The 27,884-nt window shown below is 42.5% G+C and overlaps 1 protein-coding gene across 1 annotated transcript; it reads right to left on the bottom strand.

Moving 5' to 3' along the window:
- Window positions 1-86: 86 nt before the first annotated feature.
- LOC125453415 (transmembrane protein 272-like) lies at window positions 87-27,884 on the bottom strand. The gene is made up of 5 exons (XM_048532973.2): window positions 27,198-27,884; window positions 16,696-16,784; window positions 11,093-11,152; window positions 6,234-6,316; window positions 87-775 (listed from the first exon to the last, which is right to left on the bottom strand). The coding sequence occupies exons 2-5, from the start codon at window positions 16,751-16,753 to the stop codon at window positions 413-415; spliced, it is 564 nt and encodes a 187-aa protein (XP_048388930.1). The 5' UTR covers window positions 16,754-16,784; window positions 27,198-27,884; the 3' UTR covers window positions 87-412.

Here is a 27,884-nt window from a genome sequence, read left to right as displayed (position 1 = left end):
GCATGGAATGCGTTGCCAGCAGCAGTTGTGGAAGCAAGGTCATTGGGGTCATTTAAGAGACTGCTGGACATGCATATGGTCACAGAAATTTGAGGGTGCATCCATGAGGATCAATGGTCGGCACAACATTGTAGGCTGAAGGGCCTGTTCTGTGCTGTACTGTTCTATGTTCTATGTTCTATGTTCTATAATTGTTGCAAGGCTGCACATGCCTAAATCTAGCCTGCATTTTCAATAAGGTCTACATGGACAGAATATGACATAGGGCACAGCAGAGAAGACAGTTACTTATAAACAGCCCTGAAAATAAGAGGAATAGCCCATCCAGTTCTGACCTTCATGAAACTGTGCAGTTTTATCAGACATTTGTATTTTAATCATATTTTCATGTACTTAATGTTCAGCCTGATTTTCATTCTTCTTCTGAATCATCACTTTGCTCTGAGAAAGAGAATAAGCAGCAACTGCACAGAACCAAAAGGCCTAGAACTGTGTGACTTATGACCAGGACAACCACTGAGAAGATGTACACAGTTTTATCACAGTAATCTTGAGGCTGGTGAAAAGGGGGAATAAAATTGGGCAGATATGCAGAGAATACCCAGTAGTTTCCCAATATAAACCACACAAACAGGAACAGACTGAGGGTAACATGGATGTAATATCGGTGAAGATTTTGTCGCCAAGGATATTCATCATCATCATCGTCGCCAATCATAACAGATTTGGAAAGAAGTTGTCTCATTTTTGCAGAATCATAGAGCAGGAGGGTAACCTGTGTGATCGATGAAGCAAAAAAGTATCAATATAAGATAATAGAACAAAAGAAATATGAGCAGGAGAGTACTGTTCAGCCCCTAAATCCTGCTTCTCCATTCAGTGAGTTCACGGTCTTCAATATTAACTCTACTCGTACTGACAAGCCCCTTATTCTTTCATTCCTTTAATATCCAAATATCTGCTGATCTTTGTGAATTTTCAAAACACTGAAAATCCATAGCTCTCTGGGATAGAAAACTTTAAAAATTCACAAACTTATGAGTGAAGAAAATTCTCCTTAGCTCAGTCCTAAATTCCCGAGCTATTTATTGTGAAACTGTGAACCTGAGCAGGCAGAATCTTGTTTTCTTTCAGAATAACGATGGAGTTGAGCCTTAAAGCAGGATGTAGATGGGGGCGGGTTTTGTTTTGCAATTATATGTATCACAGCTCACTGCATCTTCTTGTGCAGGTATCATGATATTTTCTGGGCAAGGAGTGGGGTGAGGGGAAGGGGGGACAGTGAGTTTTGACTCCTGCCACGGCCTTACAGGCTCTAACTTCCACATACCATTTATAAAAGGCACTTGGACAACACTGCACTCTCTGCAAAACGTAAGTATCTCACAATTCCCTCTGCTCATCATTCCCATAAACCGCTGAAGATGTCAGAGACCAAGCAAAAAAAAACTGTTCAGAATTAGTCCTGAAGGCTGCCCAAGAGACAAGGGAAGAGTTTTTTCCCTCGGGATGGCAATGAGATGCCATCATAACTGACCAGACGCAGCCTGGCCAGAGATGGCTGTGGAGGTTAGCGCGCTTGGGTACTTCAAGAAAACCTGATGACAGGGCTGTAAAACCTGCTGCACTGTGCCAGGGCCAATACCAACACCACCTGCACAGAGCTACATGCCCCCATGAGTGTGAGTCAGCATTGTAAAGTTGCCAGTGCACAAAACTGCCACACTTAGGATTGGGTACCTGGGATCTCCATCAGATGCCTCATGTGAAACCAATGTGTCTGTTACTTCATTATGGCTAATATTGAAACACCATCAGCACCACTGTGTTACTGTCTCTCACTCATCTGTGAGAGTTCACACTTAAAACTTAAAAGGAACTATGACACGCAGAACCTCAAGCACCATCAGCTCACTGAACTTTATTCACAACTGGGGAAAAGTCCACATCTGATAGTTTTTGACAAAAGCCTTGCACAGGGACAAGGCGACAACTGCAAAAGGCGGTTCTGAGGTGAACACCCCACACTTGACTCAGGTGCACACATCATCTCATGCTTTAGTGTCTTGCATCAACTTTAGCTCTTTGACCGCACTGAGCCATTTTTCATTTAGAGCCCTTTAGTTCAAACTTTTGCCACACCACAGGTATTCAACAAATAATGCACATGGACAGTCACAGCTGAGGGGACTGACATCTCTATTTGTAGCTAACAATGCAGGCACGGTGTTCAGGTATCCATATTAATGTCCCTTTATGCTCCTTCCCTTCTGCAGGAGAAGATCTTGAACAAGCAGCACAAGAGTACTCGGATGGAGGGGTGAGGACTGTCTAACATAAGTGTCCTCACCCACTTTGAGGAGGCGGTCACTGAGCTGGCAGGACAGAGTGTTTGTGCTGAAGAGGAGGTTGGATATTTACAGTCATCCAGTAAGAAAGCCTCCAAGCAGCTAATCCCCCTACACATTAAGCAACAATGTCTTACTAAAAACTTGGGGAAGAGAGTCAACTTGTAACACTAACAAATCTTTATAGTCTTATATACAGCCCCTAGATCCAGGAGAATATATAACAGTTGCAGCCCCCACGACCATCTCTACCAGCCCCTCAAACCACACCTCTGAGGAGGGACAGCTGTAGGACTCAGGTGATCCTCATTCAGACGTTCTTCCCCATCCTGTACCAACGCAGATATACTCACCACTGTGGGTTATCTGTCTACAGTCAGACCGGGTCACACTCTGGGGACAGCACTGGTAGATGATCCCATGGCTCAAACAGCTAAGTTCACTGACACTCAGGTGGCTGCTGTAGACTCGGCTCCTGCTGACCTCAGTGCTGAAGATCAGCCTCTGGACATGGATGTTCGTTAATGAGCTGGCGGAAATCCTGGGGAGTTAGTGATTGTGCACAGACTCGAGCAAAGGACAGAGGAATCTTCCCAGGTTCTGTCTGATGTGGTGGCTCCAGCATGAGACTGCAAGGCTGTCTCCATGATCTGGGTGGGGGCTGTCTCCATGGACTGGGTGGGGGCTGCTCAGGAGAGACTGGCCCAACAAAGTAGTCAGTATCTGCTGGATAGGAGCAGGCAGACCTCACTCTAATTATTGAGTCATGAATCATTCATTCACTGGCTCGACACAACAGGCTGAGGGATAGTGACCTCCCTCCGGGTGCCCCATTCCCTCAAGAGGTGATGGAGCTTCCATTGTACAAGCACTATTTTGAAGACCCTATTTGGCAAGTACTGATTGCCTCTCCTGACCATCCCAGGCAATGGTAGTACATACTCAGGAGACTGACTGTCAGTTCAATGTTGACCCGGATGGATGTACATTTCAGCACTGTTCAGCATCAATCTGGAAATTGCACACTTGTAGTTATCAGCCTTTTTTTGCTGTTGCTCATGAGCCAGTGTTGGCGAGGGCGGCACAGCAAATATTTGAAGAGCCCGTGACCTGTACAGATCATGAGTTTTGTGACAGCTCTCTGGATAGCAGGAGCATACCTGCAGGAATTGTTGCCTGTGGTGACAAATCAGCTGGATATCAAGGGAGTGAAACCCCCTGCGGATCAGGAATCTGGCACAGTTGATTCTGTCTGAATGCTACACATGTTAAGTTGGTCAAACCTCTGCCATGGCAGTACTGAAGTGTGAAGGAATATTGGAGATGAGATGTTTACTTTCCATTTAGATTTTGACATAATCAAGACACCCTTTTGGCCCTTATCTAGCTGCACGTGTGTTGGGTGAAGACTTGCCCTTGTGCCACTTCTACATGGTGAGGGCCAGTGTCTATCCCCTGTCTGGTTTTCCTCTTCCTTATTTGGACATGTGCAAGATCTTTGTAGCTTGATCTTTACATTGCCTTCCATACGGCAATTAATTCAATTTGACTCTGCATATTCAGCTATAATACAGCCTGCAACTTTGAAATCTACAGCCTGTGTAACAGTTTCATCTTTAACTTCAGAAACATGAGCCTGTGAATTCTCCTGCAGGGCTGCATGTGGAATAACCCTCCAGCCCTCAGGACTATCATCAGTGTAGGTGAGTCTGAGGTGCACTGCTCAACAAAGCTTAAACACCTTCATTTTGCAGAGAGTACTTCCCTTCAGTGAAAAGTCCTTAAGTGAACACTCATGAAATAATATTTGCAATTTCTCTTTTGATTCCCTCAGTTGGGTGCATTTGCAATGTGCAGGAACAAATGCAAATATGTGTTGGGCCTTTCCCACTTGTACTGCTTTCTCTGCAAGGCCTTCTTTTATGACCTGATCTGAGAGAATGAAGGTGCTTGTTAATTTCTCATTCAAAACCTTCTACCTCTTCCCTCTCCCTTCAATGACAGTTTTGCCCCATCATTGTAAATGGCCTACTCCTTTTCTCTGTCATTGATTATGTCCTGCTTTTATCTCCTCTATGACTATTTACCTTTCACTAACACCTTTGATATTCCTGCTTTCCCATCCCCATCCCATTCCCATCCAGATCCCTATGCCTTTACATTGCTTCCAATTCAGTGCATCTAATCTTTCTCCCTCCTCAGCAAATATAATTAATCATTGTATTCCCAACCGTAAATATGCAGTTCCAGCCTTCCTTGTCCTCCTTGTTCTATCACTGCATTCTCTCCTTTGCTTCATAGCTTCCTCCCTCAACACACTTTCAGTATCCATTGACAATTATCCCTTCGATATAAACATTTAACGATGACAAATAAGACAATTTGTGAACAAGACTTCTCATGAGCTGGTTAATCAGGATGGTCTTGCGCTGTAAGCTCTCGAGCAAAGAAGTGCCTTGGTAATGAAGGAGCCAACGTAGAGAAAAAGTTTGTAATCAGTGGAACTTGCAGGAAGAAATCTACTGCTCCAGGTACACACCTCCGATATATGGTCAGATTTCTGAACACGTGTTTTCTGCATTTTTCTTTAACGAGATTGTATTAAAGAAGGTAATTCCAGCAGGCTGGAGTGCTATTGAGTATTCATGATAAACTAATGAATGTCAAAGAGACTTCTGAGTTGACATCAAAGTTGGGAAAGCCAACCCATCTGAAGTTAGTACCAAAATTTTAACTCACTGTTAGGAAACTGAAATTTTGCCATCTACTCAATTATCTTCCCTTGTCCCCTGGAAGCCCTGGATAGGCCTGGAAAATTTTGCCCATCCACTCATCAACTACATCTACTTAAGATTCTCAGGTAATTCAATAGGGTTAAGCTGACAAATATTGCGCTGTCGCTCACACTGCTTTTTAACAATACAAAGCAAAGTTTTCAGCGATTGCAAGGTGTACAGCTGGATGAACACAGCAGGCCAAGCAGCATCAGAGGAACATTCCACTCCCAAACATCTCAGATGTCCTTGTTTTTCTTGGACCGCAACTTGCGCCCCTCAGTACTCAAGAACACCTCCGCTCAGTTCGTAACAAACAACTGCACCTCCCAGTTGCGAAACATTTTAACTCCCCCTCCCATTCTTTAGATGACATGTCCATCCTAGGCCGCCTGCAGTATCACAATGATGCCATCCGAAGGTTGCAGGAACAGCACCTCATATTCCGCTTGGGAACCCTGCAGCCCAATGGTATCAATGTAGACTTCACAATCTTCAAAATCCCTCCTCCCCCAATGCATCCCAAACCAGCCCAGCTTGTCCCCACCTCCCTAACCTGTCCTTCCTCCCACCTATGCCCTCCTCCCACATCAAGCCCCCACCCCCATCTCCTACCTACTAGCCTCATTCCGCCCTCTTGACCCGTCCGTCCTCCCTGGACTGACCTATCCCCTCCCCAACTCCCCAACCACACTCACCTTTACTGGCTCCACCCCTATCTCTCTGAACTGTCTGTCTCCTCTCCATCTATCATCTCCTTTATCCATCTTCTATCCGCCTCCCCTTCTCTCCCTATTTATTTCAGAAATCTCTTCCCCTCCCCCATTTCTGAAGAAGGATCTAGGCCCAAAACTTCGGCTTTCCTGCTCCTCTGATGCTGCTTGTGTTCATCCAGCTCTACACCTTGTTATCTCAGATTCTACAGCATCTGCAGCTCCTACTAACTCTGAACCAAAGCATTCAGAGTCTCATTCCGTCTGAATATGGAAGATCTGTATGGAAATCATTATCAATCCCAAATCAGCACAAAGTTGTTTACTTCAAGACCAGCTAGTGACACAAAAGTGCTGACAAATGTTGAAATGCATTGCGCTTTTTAATGATACTCTACCTTCAAACTGCCGATGATTCCTCCAACCAGCAAATACAAAGGAATCAATGGCTGAATAGGGCAACTGTCCAGGAACTTCATCCCTAAAACAGGCAATTGGGACAGAAGATATGAACATAGATTTGTACACGAACCAACAGGTCCAAACCACAAATTAAGGATTTTCCTGGTCACTATATGTGACAACAATACAAATTTGTAAATAAAATACAATGCTCTTCTTTGTCCAAATCTTCAATTTATTCTGAACGATTGAAAAAATTCAGAACAGTATTGAAATGTGATAGCCTGCAGTGAACAGTGACATTTTGGCTCATCATGTACAATATGCTGAAATCGTAAACTGTGATCCACATGTAATCAGGAAGGTTAATGAAATAAGAACCTATAGAACTGTGGATGCTGTAAATCAGGAACAAAAACAAAGTTGCTGGAAAAGCTCAGCAGGTCTGGCAGCATTTATGAAGTTAAAAACAGAGTTAACGTTTCGGGTTGGGTGACCCTTCCTCGGAATGTTGGCCCTTATTTCAAGGAGTTTGGAATTTAAGTGTACAGAAGTCTTACTACAACTGTACAAGGCACTGGTGAGACCTCATCTGAAGTACTGTGAGCCATTTTAGTCCCTTTATTTCAGGTAAGATATCATTTCTTTGGATGCAGTTCAGAGAAGTTTCACTGAGTGATCGCTGGTATGGTGGGATTGTCTTACAAGTGAAAACTAAACAGGTGAGGACTTAACTCACTGGTGTTTAGAAGACTGAGCGGTGATCTCACTGAGACATGTAGGATTCTTAAGGGGCCTGATAGGGTAAGTGCTGAGTGGATGCTTTCCCTTATGGGGACATCTAGGATCAGGAGGCATAGTCCCACAATAAGTTTGAGACTGCGACAAGGAGAAATTTCTACTTTCAGACGATTGTGAGTCTTTGGAATTCCTTGCCACAGAGAGCTATGGGGACAGAGTCCTTTGCAAATTTGAGGCTGAGATTGATAGATTCTTGATCAGTAGGAGAATCAAGAGTTACAGGGAAAGGGCAGGAAAGTGCACATGATGAATGTCGGATCAGCCATGATCCTATTGAATGGAAGAGCAGTCTAGAGGAGCCAAGCAGCACTACCCATGTTCCTATTTCTTCTGGTGTTATGGTATTAAGTATTAAAATGTAAACTCTTAATTAAGAAACAAAATGAACAACCATGAGCTTGAAGTTGGTCAAAAATTGGTGGGAGGAGATTATTAAAGAAGAGGTAACTGGAATGGGTGCAGAAAGAATTAAGAATGTTGCAAGAATTGAGGCAGTGCAGTAATCTAGAAAGATCAAGCAAATTGTTTTTCCTGGAAAACCAAAGACTGTGAACAGACTTGGTAGAGGTCATTGACATTTTGAAGAGGCTTGAAATATTGAAAATGGAAAATTGGTTCCAAGTGTTGGTGAGTCTATAATTCAGGGGCATAATTTTATGAGAATGATTTTGCATATGGTGGTTACATCTTAAACTATTTTAGTTCAAGATAAAATAGAATAAGTCATTTCCTATCAGTTTGCCAGTCAACAAGGTGATGTGACTGGTTGCTTTAGGAACAGGGGGCCCTGATCCTATTAAGACCCTTGTGCTAGATATGAAACTGGGACAGATAGGGAATTCTTGTGCAGATTTACCTGGCTGTAAATTACAGTTAGGTGGATAGTGGGTATCCTGCTAGAAAACAGATTTAAAAAGGTCAAAGATCAACCAGCAATGAACAATTTTGCTCTGCTGTAAAAAGAAGTGGAAAAGCAGCAATAACAGGTTGAAAGTGGGTCTTCTGCCCCTCACTTGGGAGGGTGGAGAGGTGGAACCCCTGGAGATTTAAGGATACCATAAGATTTACCTAGGCAAGACCAGGAGAAGTTGTCACTGGAGCAGGTCTTGCTGCTGTAAGTCAGGATGGAGGTTCTCACTAGACTGAAGAACAACATTTGACATCATGTCTGAGTCAAATGAGGAAAAGCAAACTTTGTGCAAAGTTACTCCCAACTTTCCAATTCAGCAGACAGTACAGTGTTACATCTATCTGCGGTGTAGGGCTTTCAATCGTGTAAGGAAGTGAAGGCAGGGGTATATCTTGTCTGTACTTCAGTGTAGATACCTGCAAACTAAGGTCTAGTCAATGCTGATCTTAGTCTGTTACAGTTGCATTTGTAAAACATGAAATCTTGTGTGATCCTCTCAGTCAGTCCCTGGGAATGGCAGTTTTTCAGAAGTTATCAGTAGGTATGCTGATTGTACAAATAAACATAAGATTTTTACTAACAAGTAAATCACGGCATTTAGGAGTTTTTAACTTTGCAAAGGCAGACGGGATCATCTGGAACCTGTTGTTACATGCAGTGCTTACAGGGTATACAGCAATATGGGGATAGGGTGGAAAGAGACCATTAGGACATAGAAGGTAAATAGACCTGTATTTAACATCAGCATATAGCAACTGGAATGAACAGCATCTTTTTGTGTTGTAGAGTTTAAGTAATTTTATGTTATTCAACTTCACATCCCTACAATGCATCTTCTGATCCTCCTCTACACCCTCCCCATCACTGGGAAATTAAGGATCCTAAGGAAAAGCCCATTGGTTACTGGGTTCTGTCCAGATCTTTAAAATTTAAAATTTAAAAGTTACAGTAAAAAATACATAAAGAAAACTGCAAATTGTAAAGAAAACTTGAGCAAAATTTATAAACTTTAACAGAAATATTAAAAAGACTTTAAAATTTATAACCATTAAAAATGATTCAAACCAATGTTAAATAGATCAATAGATTCCAATCTCTTTCAGGTACCATTGTCTAAGTTGCTATGAGTGAGCCTCGATGCCTCTTCCTCCCAGGGGTAGTCTGCCTATAAGATACTCAGTACAAGAAATGTAGTTAAGCAGAAAATCACAGCCTCTTGACATTATTACATGCAGCAGGAGTGAATGTGTTCACCCAAGTGGAGCATGAGGAAAATCCTCTGGTATATTTGTGGTCCAGAGACCTGAAGATGTCTTCAACTCACTTCATAGATCACCCTTACTCCATTCAAAGTCGGTGCAGCAAATGTAGTCTTTATATTTCTAGGTCCATAAATAACATTTCTTTGTTATCCAGTAAGATTCAGTGTAAGCAACTATTCTGCTTTACTCATGTTGAATTCTTAAAATTTAAGGGTTAAATTTCCAGGGACTGTCGAGCTAAATTGCTGTCCTCAGCAATAATCACAAATTTTACAATAATACTTTACACTTAAGTGAGGTGATACTGCTGGTTCCAAAGGCTAAACATCTTTCTAAAGAAGTGCTTCCTACTAACACCTCCGAAAACTGCAGTAATTCTACACTGCCAATACAAATGTTGCCCTGGGAGGAGGTGCCAGGCATTTGTATGTCACAAGAACAATTTTATACCTTCAACTTCAACCAAGACTTCTGTGAACTGAAAAACAAAGTCTTTCAAGCTTTCTACCAAGCAAAAGAAAAAATCTCTCATCCTTCTGAACAGAAAGCAAGCTAACACTCCTTACTTTTTATCAATCTGTTAAACTCTCCCAATGGAAACAGATTCCTATCATCACACCAGGGATCCCCTGTCCCATATCGGTTTAAAAAAACATCATGGCTCCAGAAATTCTGACAAGTTAACCACTAAACTTTAAAGCTGTTATGCTCCTGGCTGATGTTATTGCTGATTCCAGCCTGAAATCTGCTCAGCCTGAGAGTTAGTTCTGCAACAAAGAAATATATCTAGAGAGACATTCAAATCATTTAAATCAATAAATAGCAAATTCAATAAGTTTGTGTATTAATCAGAGGATAAATTAAAACAAGCTAAGAACACTTTAGAGTTACTAGCACTTTGCACCAATCAAATAGTAGTAAAGTACTAATATATTAATTACTTTAAAGTATTATGCTTACTTTGTGATGTAAGGTGTGTGATTTATCAATTAGTTTAATGTTTGGCTTTTGAACTAGAAGCATGTGGGTTTTTGGTCTGTGTTTATGAGGAAGTTTAATGGCTAACTTGTCAGAATTTCTGGAGCCATGATTTCTGTTTAAAACCAATATGGAAGAGGTAATCCCTGGTGTAATAATAGGAATTTGTTTCCATAGGGAGATTTTTAACAGATAGATGAAAAATAAGGAGTGTTAGCTTGCTTTTTGTTTGGAGGGATGAGAGATTTTTCTTTTGTTTGGGAGAAAAATCAACAGCTTGAAAGATTTTGTTTTTCTGTTGACAGATGTCTTGTTTGAAGTTGAAGATATGAAATTGTTTTTCCTAGAGAAAGAGGTTGATTCAGAAAAGTTGGAATACAGGTGAGATTCAGTGTAAGCATTTTAGTTTGAAAGTTTCAGACCAGAACTAGCTGGTTATAACCTTGAAGGGGTTATTCAAAGTCGAGAAAGTCTAAAGTCAGTTGTGTGGCTAATCAAGGAAGAGGCGACAAAGCTCTCAAAACCAGTAAGTAAGCTAAACCAATAGATGTGATCGAGAAGTAAGCTCTGGTGTTTGAATCCTGCAAGCTGTTCATTTTGAGATAGATGGGATTTTTACTGTTTTTCTAAATCTTTCAAGATATATGTAGCTTGGCTTATTTTATTTCATTTTTTCCTTTGCATAATAAATGTATGTTTTATTATTAAAAATTAAATCTGCAGCAGTGCATGCTTGTGATTCAGAGAAAGATCACCTTGTTAAATATTAAAAAGAATGATAACATCAGCCAGGAGCATAACAGTTTAAAAGCAAAACATACACCTAACATATACCATTGACAAATATTATACATGTATATATATTCATTCTAACACAATATTTAATGATAATTAAAACTCTCACCCACAAACGCCATTGACAGTGGCACTGCAAGGAAGGCAAGGAGCCCAAAGATTAAACAAGCTGTGCAAAACAAAAGGTAAAGATGTCATTTTGCATTGTTTTCACCATGTGGTAAATAAAATTAGCAGAATAGGCAGAGCAATAAACTCTGCACTACCTTTGATGAACACGCATGCTCTTTAAAGAAATACAGCAGCTTGGAATTGCTTATAATTCTAATAAACATTAATCGAAAATTATAATATGTCATTTGGGTGAAACCTGCCCACAGATTGTGAGTGTGAGATGTTTTATTAACCAGAACTGAGGAAGTAACGGTCGCTGATCAGAAGAGGCAAAGGTAGCAAATTTAATTATATGTACAGTCTTCCAAGGTATGTCATCCCCCGCTGTATTCCCACAGAAGACTAGAAATTTTGAATAACATAATCAAATCAGTTGATTTTCGTTAACTAAGTGTGGAGCTGGAGGAACACAGCAGGCCAGGCAGCATCACAGGGGCAGGAAAGCTGACCTTTCAGGTCAGGGCCCTTCTTCAGAAATAGAGAGGGGAAAGGGGGCTCAGAAATTAAGAGTGAGAGGAGGGGGGGTGGGGAAGGTCAGTGGGATGGTGATAGGTGAATGCAGGTAGGGAGTGGTGGGGATTGGTCAGTGAGGTGGGAGGAGCAGATAGGTGCGAGAGAAGATGGACAGGTTGTGTCAGGTCAAGGAGGCGGGGATGAGAGGGTGGTTTGGTCATGGGATGAAGCCAGGGGTGGGGAGGTTTGGAAACTGGTAAAATCCACGTTTAGGCCATTGGGCTATAGGTTCCCAAGAAAGAATATGAGGTGCTGCTCCTCCAGTTTACAGGTGGCGTCATTGTGACTCTGGAGGAGGCCCAGGATGAACATGCCACCCAGAGAATGGTTAGCAACTGGAAAGTGTGGTTGTTTGTCATGAATAGAGTGCAGATGCTTTACAAATCAGTCTCCGAGCTTCCGCTTGATCTCACTGATGTAGAGGAGGCGACTTCGGCAAGCAGCGGATGCAATAGACCAAGTTGACGGTTGTACAGGTGATCCATGTCTGATATCAAAGGTTCATTTTTTGCCTTGGATGGAGGTGAAGGGGGAGGTGTAGAGGCAGGTGTAGCAGTTCTGCGGTTGCAGGGAAAGAGGCTGGGGGTTGGTGGGGTTTGTGGGGAGTGTGGAGTGGACGAGGGAGTCACAGAGGGAGCAGTTACTACAGAAGGCAGATAGGGGTGTGGACAGAAATATACCCTTGGTTGTGGAGTCAGATTGCAAGTGGCGGAAGTGGCAGAGAATGATACGTTGGATGCGGAGGTTGGTGGGGTGATATGTGAGGTCAATGGAGATTCTGCCTCTATTTTTGTTTTTGTTGGGGAGAGGAGGTGTGAGGGCAGAGGTGTGGGAAATGCAAGAGATTCACTTGAAGGCATTTTTGATCACCGGAGGAGCGAAGTTGTGGTCCTTGAAGTAAGAGGATATCTGGGATGTGCAAGAATGGAACACTTTATCTTGGGAGCAGACGCAACAAAGGCGGAGAAATTGGGAGTAGGGGATCGCATCCTTGCAGGAGGGTAGGCGAGAGGAGGTGTAGTCCAGGTAGATGTGGGAGTCAGTGGGCTTGAAATAGATGTTGGTTTCAAGGCGGTCACCAGAGATGGAGACAGAGAGGTCCAGGAAGGAGAAGGAGGTATCAGAGGTGGTCTGGGTGAATTTGAGGTTGGCGTAAAAGGTGCTAGTAAGGTTGATGAACTGTTCAAGCTCCTCGTGTGAGCACAAGGCAGTGCCGATACAGTCATCAATGTCGCAGAGGAAGAAGTGGGGGCTAGGGGTAGGGTAATTGCGGAAAAGGGACTGTTCCATATATCCTACGAAGAGGCAGGCATAGCTTGGGCCCATTTGGGTGTCCAGGGCCATTCCCTTAGTTTGTAGGAAGTGGGAGGAGTTAAAGGAGAAGTTTTTCATGGGTAAGAATAAGCTCTGTTAAGCTCATGAGGGTATCAGTTGAGGGGTACTCGTTGGGCCTGCGGGACAGGAGGAAGTGGAGGGCTTTTAGGTCATCTGCATGGGGAATGCAAGTGTACAGGGATTGGATGGCCATAGTGAAGACAAGGTGCTGGGGACCAGGGAACCGGAAGTGCTGGATGAAGCAGAGGGTGTGGGCGCTGTCTCGGATGTAAGTGGGGAGTTTCTGGACTGGAGGGAAAAGACAGAATCAAGGTAAGTGGAGATTAGTTCATTGGGGCAGGAGCAGGCAGAGACAATGGGTCAGCTGGGACAGTCAGGTTTGTGGATTTTGGGAAGGTGATAGAAACGGGCGGTGTGGGGTTGGGAACCATGAGGCTGGAGACTGTGGGTGGAAGGTCACCTGAGGTGATGAGGTTGTGAATGATTTGAGAGATGATGGTTTGGTGACCAGGGGTGGGGTCATAATCAAGGAGGCAGTAGGAGGAGGTGTCACAGAGTTGGCACCTGACCTTGGTGCCATACCACGACTGCGCCTCCCTTATCTGCGGGTTTGGTGGGGTTAGGGTTGGAACAGAGGGAGCAGAGGGCTGCACATTCTGTGGCGGAGAGTTTGGAATGAGTGAGAGGGGTGGAGAGATTGAGGCGATCGATGACACGATGGCAGTTGGAGATGATGAGGTCAAGGGAGGGTAAGAGGCTGTGGGGTGGTGTCCAGCAGGATGAGATTTGTTAGAGGCAGGAGAAAGGGTCCGTAGATGGTGGGTGAGACGCCCAGTTAAAGAAATAGGTGCGGAGATGCAACATGTGTTCGACATCCAAACGTGAAAGGAATTTATTGCTGCGTGGGCAGAGGGGAATAAAGGTGAGTCCTTTACTGAGGACTGACCATTTGTCCTCAGTGAGGGGGAGCTCTGGCGGGAATGGTGAATACCTGCAGGCCTCGGGCCTGGGGTTGGCTGTAGATCTGGACACTTTTGCCAATGGCAGAACCAACATCAATGTTGTCCCACCCACTGCTGATGTTGCTGACGCTGATGATGTCACTAGCTCAGCCCCCACACCCAGCTCCAAGCTCCAACCCAGATCTACACCTAGCCCTGTTCCTCCAGCTCCACACTTTGCTCTCTCTGACTCCAGCATCTGCAGTTCTTGCTATCGCAGTTGATTTTAGTTCACTTTTGAACATATTTCAATGAAAATTAGACAAAACAAATACTTTAACCACATGCCACCAGACACAAAACAACCTTTTTAATGTATCCACTGTTTTATTGCAGGTGATTCCATCCCTTATGTTGTGCATTACCATTGCCTGGTGTCAGTAAATATGTCACACTTTATCCCGAATAGAGCTGCATACAGGTCAGGTGTTAACTCTTTAATATCCACTGTGAATACCAATGGACTGCAATCACAGTCGGGCTTGACTGGGCCCCACAAGGGCAAAATACAAAAAGCTCACATACTCCAACCATGCGTAACCTTCATGTAAAACAGGATGCATTGTCAGACATGTTTCTGATCACAAAAACCATTTCGGCAAGCCAGGAAATTCCAAAATTTCCATTTGTTTTCAAGGAATGCCTGAGTTTTCCAAGCATGTCTCATCAAATCTACAACTAAAATATTTGAAAATTGCATGGTGACCAGAAGTCTTCAATATGTGATAAATTTCTGGAAAAAAACAAACTGTTCTCCAATGAAAATATCTCTCAGCTATCCAATTGCTATGCATACAAGGACTGTTATTGTGAAGTGATAATGGGAACTGCAGTTATTGTGAAGTATCATTTTTTTAACTTTATCTTTTCTCATGTGTGCTGGAAGCAATGGTCCACATTTGTGAAAGGCAACCAGCGTGGTATTGCTATAATTAAGAGACTTTATAAGACAGTTATGTTATAAACTGTCTCCTTTTGCGTAAAAGAGAATATCCTTGAGGGGAGAATGGTTATTGTAGTAAAACTGCAAGGAGACAAGCCAATGTGATCCAAACCAAAGCCTTTTGAAAATGAATGACTGCTTTCACAGTTTGATATAAAAGAGAGGCACAGAGACACAGGAACATGGAGAGGGATCAGAAACAGCTGTGCTGTGAAAAGCAGACATGAAGACTGGTTTGTGCTAGTAATTAAGCAGCTTACTGGTGAGAATCACTTCTCTATGTGATGTGATGGGACTTGGGAGATTCCAAGGATATGGAGTCATCAGAATAGACTTGCTGCTAGCATTTGATTTAGCGAAACCCTGAAAACTGTTTAAAATGATTTTCTAAAGACGATGGAAGACCCACCTGGGTGTGGGCAGCAGAAGAGACCCTGTGGAAGGAGCATGGAGTTTAAGCTTCAAGATCATCTTTCTGTTGAAAGCACAGCAAAGGTAAACCATGCCATAAAGTATTTTGATAGTATTGGTTGTTTGGTTGATGTGGAATTAGCTTTAATTTGGAGTCGTGGTTACAGTTAAGAGTGTTTAATCTACATTGATTTGAGTTTGTTTGTTACATTAAAATCTTGCACTTTACTTATTGCTATTGTTTATTGATGAATTCATCTCCATTTTTAAAATTATTGATCACCTCAAGGATCGGACCTGCATGGATCTTCATATGCTGACATCCTTGTGCATCAGTCAGACATCGATCATCCAGTATTAAACTTCCAAATGCATGGTTCTGTGGTTAGCACTGCTGCCTCACAGCCCAGGGACCTGGGTTTGTTTCCAGTCTTGGGCGACTGTGTGGAGTTTGTACATTCTCCCTATGTCTGTGTGTGTTTCACCCAGGGGCTCCGGTTTCCTCCCACAGTCCAAAGATGTGCAGGTTGGGTGGATTGGCCGTGCTAAATTGCTCATTGTGTCCCTGGATATGCAGGCTTGATGGATTAATGATGGAAATGTGGTGTCTGTGTATTTAAAGAAAGATCGCATCAGCTCTGGAGGGTTCTTAGCCACCTACTCAACAGAACAGGTTAAAATAGAAGACAGAAGAGTTAGTCTAAGGCATTGGTGAGTGTATCACCTTTCCAATACTACTATCTGTCCACCCAGTTTTGTCCAGGTAGTCATGCTAAAATCGCCCGTTATAGAAACATTAATGTAAATATCTGTGTGGATCTTCCTTCCCCTAATCAACTTTCAAGGGGCTCACAGGACAATACCCCTCAACTGAAAGCATATTGTGCAGAAAGCAGTAATTTAAAGCTTTACTCTCAGTGCAGAGTTGTGCCCACTGCCAGCATGGACTCAAAATTAATCCCAGCGCCCATATATTCAGATGAAAATTAACACTGCCTTTCACAGAGGAAATTACAGCTGAATCTAAATGAACCAATGCTTGATCATCCACTTGCAAGTCTATTAGGAGTTTTAAAGGATCATAATAGTGTCTTCAAACAGTGTAATTAGTTCTGTGTACTGGGCTCCTGCGTTTAAATATGATCATTTTTGTTCAGCACTCCAATGTGAGCAACACTATAACAGTGGACTGTCTAAATGCCAGATAGCCCTGATTTTAGGTTTGATAACTTTAAGAAATGTAAAGTACTGTGATTATCAGTAAGAGGCTTTCTTCAGTTAGTGCAATGAACAGAATGATAAAATTAATCATTTAAAGTAAGCCTTGTTGCTCACCATTGCTGGCAATTTTTGAAATACATCGATGGCAAGCTTTTTCCACACCAGCAGACATTATTTCAATCTTTCTCTTGCCCAGGCCACCTCTGAATTGGAAACAATTTAAGAATTTTGGTTAACATTGTAGCTAGTGCAGATTTCAAATTAATGCATCAAAATGTTAGATTAAAAGCTTTTAATAAATGATAGTATTCTTGCATCTGAATCAATGTTGAGGGTTACTTTTGTTGATCTTTCTCTACCAATTTTATTCAGAAATTTATGGCTTCCATATTTTGTTATCTTCAGGAGAAACTTCTTAACTCTCCATAACTATAAGGGTTACATCACCAGTTTATGCTTTGCAGTATATCGGACAAAGAAAAACCTTCCACCAATGGCAAATCTAAAATAACGGAGATTCTAGAAATCTAGAATAAAAATGTAAAATGCTGGGAATACTCAGCGGGTCATTTGGCATCCATCAAGGGAGAACCAGGGATCACCAGTGGAATGTCAAGCCCGTTGAAAATATCCGGGCATTTCTGGGCCCCAAGCCCACAAGGGTTGGAATGAACCACACAGTCAGAATCTTCCAGAAAGTGGTCTCGGCATTCACCACGTATTACGCATCCCCAAGGCCGCAGGCCTTAAAGGAGACTCCACAACATCAGTGAGGTAGAAGCACTGCTGGAATTTGCTGAGGCAGGTAGGGGAGCACAAGGGCCCTTTGAAATCTGGTTGATACTTGAACATCTGGGCAGCTTTCCCGCCTGCCCCAAGGTGCTGCCATCCTCCTGATGGAATGGGGGTGAGAGGCGTGGGGAGGGAGAGGATTCAGCAGCAGATCCTGTTAGCATTGGCCTCCAACTGAAGTGCTATGAAATGGGATTCCAGTAGGTAGATACTTGATGACCATAGAACATAGAACATAGAACATTATAGCACAGTACAGGCCCTTCGGCCCTCGATGTGGTGCCGACCTGTCATACCGATCTGAAGCCCATCTAACCTACACTATTCCATGTACGTCCATGCACGACCAGTTCAGACAAGATGGGCCTGAGAACCTCTTTCTGTCCCAGAAAACTCGACTACTTACATGTTTTCTACACAAACTTTTGCCACCAACATTGACAAGCAAGGGAGCATCACAATCTGATGTCCATTTTAGATTCAACTATGAAGTGAATTTGACTAAACAAAGGTAAAATAAGCAAATAAATAACAATTAAATTAGCACATTTACTAATACTGGATTTCATATATTTATAATATATTATATATATATAGTGTCAGTGTAGCTTTTGGAAATGAATCAAATCGCTACACATATGTTACACATATTCCAAAGCAGGGACCAATCCTCTGCAGGGAAAAGGGAACATATTTGAGGCACTGAACTTTTGGAATTAAGCAATGGATGCATTTGCTGAGACCAACACATGCGTGCTATGTGCTGCTTTAGCCATGCATGCGCAGACTGTAGGGAATGGCAGCCAGGGTGAAGGGTGGTGGTGGTGTGGGAGAGGGGGGGAGATCAGGACTGGGTGTGATGAAGAGATTGGGACTGGGCTTGGGATCAGTGCTGTACAGGTTAAAAGGTGGGAGGATCTGGGAAGAGGGAGTGGAGGGGTTGGAGGAAGTTCGGCAGTAACTCCTACGCATTCTCCATGGTTATATCTTGATCAATCACGGTCAATTTGCCATAAAACAAAAGACCTTAAGGTATAGAGTTGAATTAGGCAATTTGGCCCATGGAGTATGCTCTATCCTTCGATCATGGTTGATGTGTCTCTCAATGCCTTCTCTCTTTAACCCCTTAAGAGTCATTCCCTTCACTCCGAGGCTGTGCCCTTGTATCCCAGTCCATCCTACAAATGGAAGCATTTTCTCCATATCCACTTTATCCATGTGTCTCAGTATTTTGTAAGTTTCAAACATATCCCCCCTCGCTCTTCTAAACTCCAATGAGTACAGATCCAGCCTCCTCAACCGATCCTCATATGACAAGCCCTTTATCCACCGAATCAATCTTGTGAAGTTCTTGCGGACCTCCTCCAATGCCAGCACATCCTTCCTTAGATATGGGCCCCAAAACTGCCCATAACATTCCAGATGCAGTCGGACTAGAGACTCAGACAGCCTCAGCAGTACACCCCTGCTTTAGTATTCTAATCTTCTTGAAATGAACATAGTGTTTGCCTTCCTAACTGCCATCTGAACCCTGAATGTTAACCTTTTGAGGAGTTTGAACCAGGCCTCCTAAGTCCCTTTGTGCCTCAGATTGCCAAAATTTTTCTTCATTTAGAAAATATTCCAACCTTCTATTCTTCTTACCAAAGTGCGTGACCTCACATGTTCAAACACTTATTCTATCTGCCACTTCTTTGCCCACTCTCCTAGACTGTCCAAGTCCTCCTGCCTCCTCAACACTACCCATCCCTCCATCTTTATGTCATCTGCAAACTCATCTACAACAATGTCCTCAGTTCCTTTGTCCAGATCATTAATATATAATGTGAGTAGTTGTAGTCCCAACACTGAACCCTAGTCACTGGTCACCAGCTGCCATTCTGAAAAAGACCACTTTATCCCTACTCTCTACCATCTGCCAGTCGGCCAATCCTCAATCCATGCCAGTACCTGCCCCTAACACCCTGGGCTCTTATTTTATTTGTAGCTTCCTGTGTGGCACCTTGTCAAAGGCCTTCTGGAAATCTAAGTAGATCATGTCCACTGGGTCTCCTTTGTCTAACTTTACCAACCAAACAGCACTCTTTTCTCATGCAGTATACATTATTGTTTCCATAAAAAGGTGCCATTCTTGCAAGTGGAAAAGATTCTCCTCTTGGAATTATTCTTTCTTTTTGGAAATTCATGATTAACATTTTTTTAGAAAATCACACACAGATTTATTAGCTGTCCCTAGTTGCCTTTGAGAAGATAGTGAGCTACCTTTTTGAATCACTGCAGTCCATTTGCTGTAGGTCGACTGACAATACCATTAGAGGGAGTTCCAGGATTTTGATCCAATGACACGGAAGGAACAGTCATATATTTCCAAGTCAGAATGTTGAGTGGCTTGGAAGGGGAACTTGGTGTCCTGCTACTCTTGTCCTTCAGATGGGAATGGTTGTGGGTTTGGAAGGTACTTTCTAAAGAGTGTTGGTGAATTTCTGGAGTGGATTTTATAAATTCTGTATACTGTTGTTACTGAATGTCAGTGGTGCATGAAGTGAGCATTTGTGAATGTGCTGCCAGTCATGTGAACTGCTTTGCCCTGGATGGTGCCAAGCTCCATGAGTGTTGTTGGAGCTGCAATCTTCCAGGAGAGTGGGGATTATTCCATCACAATCCTGACTTGTGTCTTGTAGATGGTGGACAGGCTTTAGGGGAGTTAAGAGTTGAGTAACTCACTGCAAGATTCCTAGCCTCTGACTTGCCCTTGTAGCCAGGCTATTTATGTGGTTAACCAAGTTGAATTTCTGGTCAGAGGTAAACCCTGGATGTTGATACAGGGTGTTTTATCATTGTATTATTGCTGAACTGTTAACCCAGAAACCTAACAATGTCCTGGGGATCCAGTTTTAATCCCACCACAGTAGATGGTGGAATTTGAATTCAATAAATATCTGGACCTAAGAGGCTAAAGATGATCATTAATCCATTTGTTGATTGTTGAAAAACATGTCACTAACGTTCTTTAGGGAAAGAAATCTTCTGTCCTTACCCGGTATGGCCTACATGTGACTCTAGACCTACAGTGATGTGGCTGACTCTTAACTGCCCTCTGGGCAATTAGGGATGAGCAATAAATGCTGTCAGGCCAGCAATGCCCTCATATTGTGGAGGAATAAAGGGGATATTGATAGTGGGGGATTCAGTGATGGCAATGCTCTTGAATGCCAAGGAGTGATGATTAGATTCTCTTGTTAGAGATGGTCATTGCCTGGCACTTGTGTGACATGACTGTTACTTGCCAGTTGGATATTGTCCAGGTCTTGTTGTATTTGGGTATGGATCACTTCAGTTTCTAAGGAGTTGCAAGTGGCACTGATCATTTGCAGTCATCAGTTAATATCCCCACTTCTGACCTTATGATAGAGGGAAAGACAGTGATATAACAACTGAAGGTTGTTGGACCAAGGCCACTATGTTGAGGAACTCCTGAAGAAACTTCCTGGAGCTGAGATGATTGACCTCTAACAACCACAATCATCTTCCTTTGTGCCAGGTATGACTGTAACTGGTGGTTATTTTTGCCTGATTCCGTTAGTTCCATTTTATTAGAGTTACTTGATGTTACACTTGATTGCATATGGCCTTGATGTCAAGGGTCATTACTCTCACCTCACCTCTGAAATTCAGTTCTTTTATCCATGTCTGACCCAAGGCTATAATGAGACCAGGAGATGGGCAGCCCTGGAGGAACTCAAACCGAGCATATAATTACTAAACAAATGATGGGTCATAGCACTGTTGATGCCATCTTCCCATCACTTTGCTAATGACTTAGAGTAAACTGAAGGAGCAGTAATTAGCTGTGTTAGATTTGTCCTGCCTTTTGACAGGATATACTGGTGCAATTATTCCATCGGTTGGGCAGGTGCTAATTTTGTAGCTTTACTGGAGCAACTTGGCTAGGGACATGCAAGGTCTGCAGTACAAGTCTTCAGTACTATTGCCGGAATGTTGTCAAGGCCTGTGCCTCCAGCCATTTCTTGATATCATGTGGAGTAACTCAAATTGGCTGAAGACTTACATCTGTGATGCTGGGGACCACTGTTGGAAGGTGAGGTGGATCATCAGGCTTCCTAGTGTATGGTGTCAATGTTGAGGACTTCCAAAGCACCTCCCTCCCAACTATACACCCCACTTCCATCAGACCTTCTGCACCACTCTTGCCCTTAGGACAGGACATGCCCAGTGGGGCGATTGTTTTGACTGGAACATTGTAAGGTACAATTCTGTGAATATGTCTGTGTCAGGCTGTTGCTCTCCCTATTTTGGTACTCGCCCCCAGATGAAGGTATGGAGGACTCAGCAGTGTTAGCAACGTTGTGTGTGCTGCTATTGTTTCCGGTGCTTAGGTTAATGCAGTGGTCCATCTTGCGTCATTTCTTTTCTCCTTTTCAGCAGTTGATACAACTGAATGGCTTACAAGGGCCCTTTCACAGGGCAGTGAAGAGAAAACCACATTGCTGTGGGTCTGGAGTCACATGTAGGCCAGACCAAGTAAGGAAAGAAGTTTCATTCCCTAAAGGACATTAGTGAACCTAACGCATTTTTATGACAAACAACAATGGTATCATGGTCATCATTGGTCTTTCAGTTCCAGAATTTTGTGTTATTTAATTCAAATTTCCCTACCTACCATTCAAACCCCGGTCCCCAGAACATTACCTGGGGCTCTAGATTACTAACTAGCCCAGCAACAATACTACTAGAGTCATTACAGTGACTCACTGGTGTTAATGGTAAAGTTACAGTGAACTTTAGCGTTGGGTTATAGAGCAAGTCACTTAAGTTATAACTGCCTCTTTCATTCTGTAAAACGTATGCTGCCATGAGGAGTTAAATAGTGCAAGTTGCCAGGAAACTCTGGGCCATTTCCATGCCAGTGAGTGAATCGGTAGACTTGAAATAATAAAATTTATGACAATGTTTCGCTGATGACCAGTGTAGTGAGTTTTAGTTCACTAAGCCATGTAAATGTATGAGAAACAACTGTTATGTAAAACCTGTTTGTATTAGGACTGTTCTGAAATGAGGATGAATGTGGGTCTTCCATGAAGAGGCAGCGGAGAGTATATAGAATTGTACTAAACTTCAATTTCTTGATTGAAGAAATTTTCTTTCGCTTTTTTTAAAGTTTAGTTCTAGTGTTTTTTTAAGTTTTGCTTTGAAGCATGGCCATTTAAGTCCAGTAGCAAAATCAGCAGCATTTAAATTTCATGCCCTGAACTAGATTGATATAAACGTTGAAAGGATGGATTTGAACTATTTTTTGAAATGTTAGCTTGAGATGATGAACCAAATAACAGTCAAAGTAACATCCACTGGATGAGTCATACAGTAAAGTATGTGACAGTAATAATTGTGAATCAAGTAGTTGTTGGTATTACAGAACTTGAATATCATTGAAAAAAAACTCATGCTGTGTGATTTTCTAAAAAAATGTTAATCATGAATTTCCAAAAAAAAAGAATAATTCCAAGAGGAGAATCTACTATCCGGAGTTAACTAAAGAAGCTAAAGGTATTATCACACGAAAAGAAAAAAGCTTTTAGTTACACAGCAATGGGTGACATGTGAGAAGATTGTTAGAGTAAAACAAAGAGCAATGGATAGATTAATAATAATGGAAAAATTAAGATCATGAGAGAAAATCATGTGACAATATGAAAACAGATGATGAATTTCTTTGGTTTTTTAAAATTATATTAACAAAGTGAGTGTAGGCCTCATAGAAAGTGAGCCTGAGGAATTAGTAATAAAAATACAGAAATGACTGAAGAATTAAACTAGTGTTTTGTATCAGTTTTCACTTTAGAGGATGGAAGCAGCAGCACAGAATTAGCTGTAATGAGGAAGTGGAAACTGAGGAGGAACTTAATAAAATTACAATCGCTAGGAAAGTTGTACTTTGTGAATTTTTGGAGTTTCGGGCTGACAAGTCTTCAAGTCCTGATGGACATTATACCAGCATCTTGAAAGAAGTAGCTAGTGAGATAACTAAGTATTGGTTTTAATTTTGCAAAATTTCCTAGATTCGCAGCAGATTCTGTCAAATTGGAAAAAAAAACTTGAAAAGGGATGGCGACAGAAAGCGGGAATCTACAGGCCAGTTAGCTCTGCATTGTGTTCTGTTGGGTGGCACAGTGGCTCAACGGTTAGCACTGCTGCCTCACAGCAGCTGGGTTCAATCCCAGCCTCTGGTGACTGTCTGTATGGACTTTGCACATTCTCCCTGTGTCTGTGTGGGCGTCTGCTGGGTGTTTCAGTTCGGTGGATTGGCCACGTTAAATTACCCATCATGTTCAGGGATGTGTAGGTTAGGTGTGTTAGCCATGCGGAAGGCAGGGATAGGGTAGGGGAATGGGTCTAGGTGGGATGGTTTTCAGAGGGTTATTGTGGACTTATTAGGCCAATTAGCCCATTTCCATGCTGTGAGGATTCGATTCTGTAAAATGCAAATATAGCAGCAGGCCACTCAGTCCATAGGAAACAAAGAGCAGGAATTAATGGTACCTTTTCAAATTGGCAGGCAGTAACTAGTGCCGGGACACAGGGATCAGTGCTGGGATCCCAACTTTTTACTACATATATTAATGATTTGGATGAGGTAACAAAATGTAACATATCAAAGTTTGCAAATGATACTAAATCGGGTGGGAGGGTGAACTGTGACAAGAATGCAGGGATCCTTCAGCATGATCTTGACGGGTTGAGTGAGTGGGCAAAACAATGGCAGATGCGGTGTAATTTGAATAAATGTGAAGCTATTCACTTTGGAAGCAAAAACAAGAAAGCAGATTACTACCTGAATGGCTGTAAATTGGGAGAGGGGAATGTGCAGCAGGACCTGGGTGTCCTTTTGCATCGGTTGCTGAAGGTAAGCAAGCAGTAAAGAAGGCAATTGGTATATTGCAAGAGGTTTCGAGGACAGGGCCGTTATACAGGGCCTTGGTGAAACCATACCGAGTATATTGTGTGCAGTTTTGGACTCCTTTTCTGAGGAAGGATGCTCTTGCTCTCGAGAGAGTGAAACAAAGTTTTACCAGGCTGATTCCTGGGATGGTGAGTCTGATGTATGAGGAGAGATTGACTAGGTTAGAGTTCAGACAAATAAGGGGGGACCTCACAGAGACTTATGCAATGTGTTGAGTTTGTCATTGCGGAGAATTCTGCATTATTGTGTCTTTCAGAAATTAAAGCTATTCAAAAATTGAGAGAAAGAAAGTTTGGTTTTGTGTACATCAGATGCGAGTCATTTTCATTCCATTTTGATTATTGTTAGAAATAGCAGCAACAGCAGGATTGTCATTTTCACAGATGGTACAAAGAACAACCAATCATTTTCGTGCAAAAGTAGCTTACTCTATATCACGCCAGAAGAAAGTTGTATTATTTTATTTATATATTTCTCAAACATAAGTGTCTTCCTGTAATTGTGCCCATTGATGTTTGTCTTTCTGTCATGGTGCTCCTCTCTCTGCCTCTGTCTCTTTTCCTCATCTTTCCATTAGTGATTGACAACTAAACTTGGAGTCTTTGCTTTTGTTCACACATAGTCAAAGATTGGCAACTGACCCAAGCAAGAAATGGCAGAAAGGAAACACATCTGAGATGTTTTGCAATACAATATATGAGAATAATAACAGAAAGTCCTGGAAATACTCAGCAGGTCAAGTAGCGTCTGTGAAGAGAGAAACAGAATTAAGTCTTCAAGTCAAATATGACCCTTCAATAGATGTCTTCAATTCTGGACAGTTTTGTATTTGATTCAATTCCAAACCACATTTAAACAATGACAGTTAACTGTCAGTCTTCATCAAGTAGGACATTCTCCATGCAAATGCCTCTAACAATCTTGGCAACCAATTCACCTCATATGGAATAAACTTTCTGATGAAGGGTCATACCAGGCTTGAAATTTTAACTCTATTTCTGTCCATAGATGCTGCCAAACCTGCTGAGATTCCCCTGTATTTCCGTCATTAGTCTAAATGGTCTTTTCTCTTGAGAATTGTTCTGGTGAGTGCCAGATGAAAATCTTGGACACAGTTTTTCTTTCTTTAATTTCTGTACTACCAAATTCCTATCCTGCTGGTCCTTTACATATGTTTCCCCATACTGACAAACAGGCATGTCTTGCTTTCCCCGAATCCCATTGAGTTTTACACTCATAGGTTATTCTTACTTTTCCACCTTTGCTTTGTGAATTGATGATTGGGACCTTCCTTAATTCCCTATTTAGCAGAAGTGCAATTTTCTACTTGATATGCCTTTGTCCTTCTCTAGAAAGTAATGGATGAGCTGAAAGATCTAAGCAGGCCACAGCTGGGGCTACTTCATTTATGGCCCCGCCAAAGGGTCTCCTGTGGTGTAGTGGTAGTGTCCCTACCTCTAGGCCAGAAGAGCCAGGTTCAAGTCCCACCTGCTCCAGAGCTGTGCCCTAACACGCCTGAACTGGTTGACTGGAGAATATCTACAGCCTGCAGCTAAGGGCTCTCTGCTGTGGTGATTATGAACCTACCTCTAATTTAGAAAGCCTGGGTTCAAGTCCCACCTGTCTCATAAGAGTGTAACATCTCTCAACGGGTTGCTTAGAAGGTATGTATTGCCCTAGGACTGATTATTGTTACTTTGGGTTGTCAGCTTATCTGAACCAACTTCAGAAACAGAGTACCACAGCAGTCCAAACCAGTCAGTCAGATGGAGCATTACCAACCTTATTCCACTGCGGACGCTGACTGACCGATATGGCGTTTCTAAATTTTTGTTTCTTTTTTTCGCGCATAGTTTTTTTTCATAATCTCTTCAGCTTCTGCTCCATTAACTATCAATGTCGCCAGCAGCTATAACATGCAGCTCATCAAGTATTAAGGCATTTCTAACCCAACTGTCTAATGATCGCGCAAAAACTGGTGTTACATCAGTTACATTAGAGCCAATGTTCTGATCGATTTGCCGCTTGAACCCAAGCTTTCGATGTACGAAGGGTAGAGCTGGAAAAGCTTTTAAAGCCAGTGAGGTTTTTAAAACCAGGCAGGTTTAAGAGGCTGGTTTGCGGTAATATACCCAGCTAACTCTCATTTTTAAAAAATTGGGACTTTGTTGCCTGCACAACTGAGATTTCGGGGAGAGGTTGTACACTGTGTGTTCCTGTCTGAAAGAATACTGACACGTAAAACAAACTATTCTGAAGGGACCATAACTGAAGCAAAATAAAGTAATTCTACCTCCTTGGGAGAGCTTAAGATATGGAATTCCTTCCCCATTGGCACGTAAGTGACATCAATTATACAGGGATACTAGATAATTCCTCGCCAATATCAGAAGTTGACTGAATGAACTCTGGCCAAACTACAAACAGGTGCAGAAACACCAGGGGAAGGGAGACTGATACTTTCCAATCCTCACTGCAGCTTACTGCGGAACATCTCTGACCTCAACATCCCGAAATTCTTCCAATCTTTTTCTGCTTCGTTACATGGACTGACACCTTCACAAAGCGAATAAAAGCACAGTACTTTCTTTCGAAAATAATGGTGAATCAGGTCATGGGCGCTGGCGATCTTTGGACTTGCAGCGATGACAACACAAATTCAAGAAGCTAGAGATAGGCGAGTGCGAAAGCCAACGCCGCAAGGTAAGCTGGAACATCTTTGAACGCTGCCTCTTATTTGGATGTATTGGTGCTTAAAACCAAATGGATGGATTTTCTTTTAGAAGTTACTTGAGGTAGAAATAGTGATTCGATCAGCGATCCGAAATAAAATAGTTATGCTTACCTGAATTATGTTGAGCCGGCGGATCTCAGTTTAAGCCGCGAGCAACCCACACCGGGTGTGAGAAATCCACAACACACAGTCAGTCAGTAGGGGGGGCGACTTTGCTGCAGATGCTCCGATTTCAGGCACAGACCCGCTCAAGAACTTGCACCTCTGTGTTCAGGTGGTAGAGGTTCCCCTCTAGTCTTTCAGAGCTGGCATTGTCTCCAGCCCGCCTGCTGCTTCCCCGCCCCGCTACATGTTGTTGGATTCTTAACCAGGCTGCAATGTTGCAAAAAAAATGCCGCTGTTGATGAAGAGCTTTCGATGCAAACACTGGGTGCTGGGTTGTGTAGTGTCAATAACACTGCTCCCTTCAATCAATACCTACTACTACACCATGAGGGGGCACCGTGGGGGAACAGAACCTTAAGCAGCTTCTGTTTTGGCACCAGGATGTCTTCCTTTTATGCTTTTGGTTTTATGGTCAGATACACTATCGAACGGATGTAAACGCTGAATCCCCGCACCGCCACACATGTTTGTTAACGGTGTGGGAGTAATCATCTGGGCACCTCAGCCATTAAAATGAAATGTCTGTTCAGATAGTTAGTTGCTAAAAGCAAATGCGGGAAAATTGCAGGGTGCCTCAATCTTGACTGAAGAACGACTCGGTTTGTACAATTTTACACAATACGCTTGATACAT

This window comes from Stegostoma tigrinum, chromosome 6 (genome assembly GCF_030684315.1).
Source record: "Stegostoma tigrinum isolate sSteTig4 chromosome 6, sSteTig4.hap1, whole genome shotgun sequence".
NCBI lineage: Eukaryota > Metazoa > Chordata > Chondrichthyes > Orectolobiformes > Stegostomatidae > Stegostoma > Stegostoma tigrinum.
This window is presented reverse-complemented; position numbering and strand designations above follow the sequence as displayed.

Bases quoted from the DNA above. Each gene is read 5' to 3' on its own strand.
- LOC125453415 (XM_048532973.2), bottom strand. From the start codon at position 16,753: ATGTCTGCTGGTGTGGAAAAAGCTTGCCATCGATGTATTTCAAAAATT. The intron at 11,153-16,695 runs GTGAGCAACAAG...TGTTTTGCACAG, and splicing joins TTCAAAAATTGCCAGCAATG to CTTGTTTAATCTTTGGGCTC. The intron at 6,317-11,092 runs GTGAGAGTTTTA...TGCCTGTTTTAG, and splicing joins ACTGTCAATGGCGTTTGTGG to GGATGAAGTTCCTGGACAGT.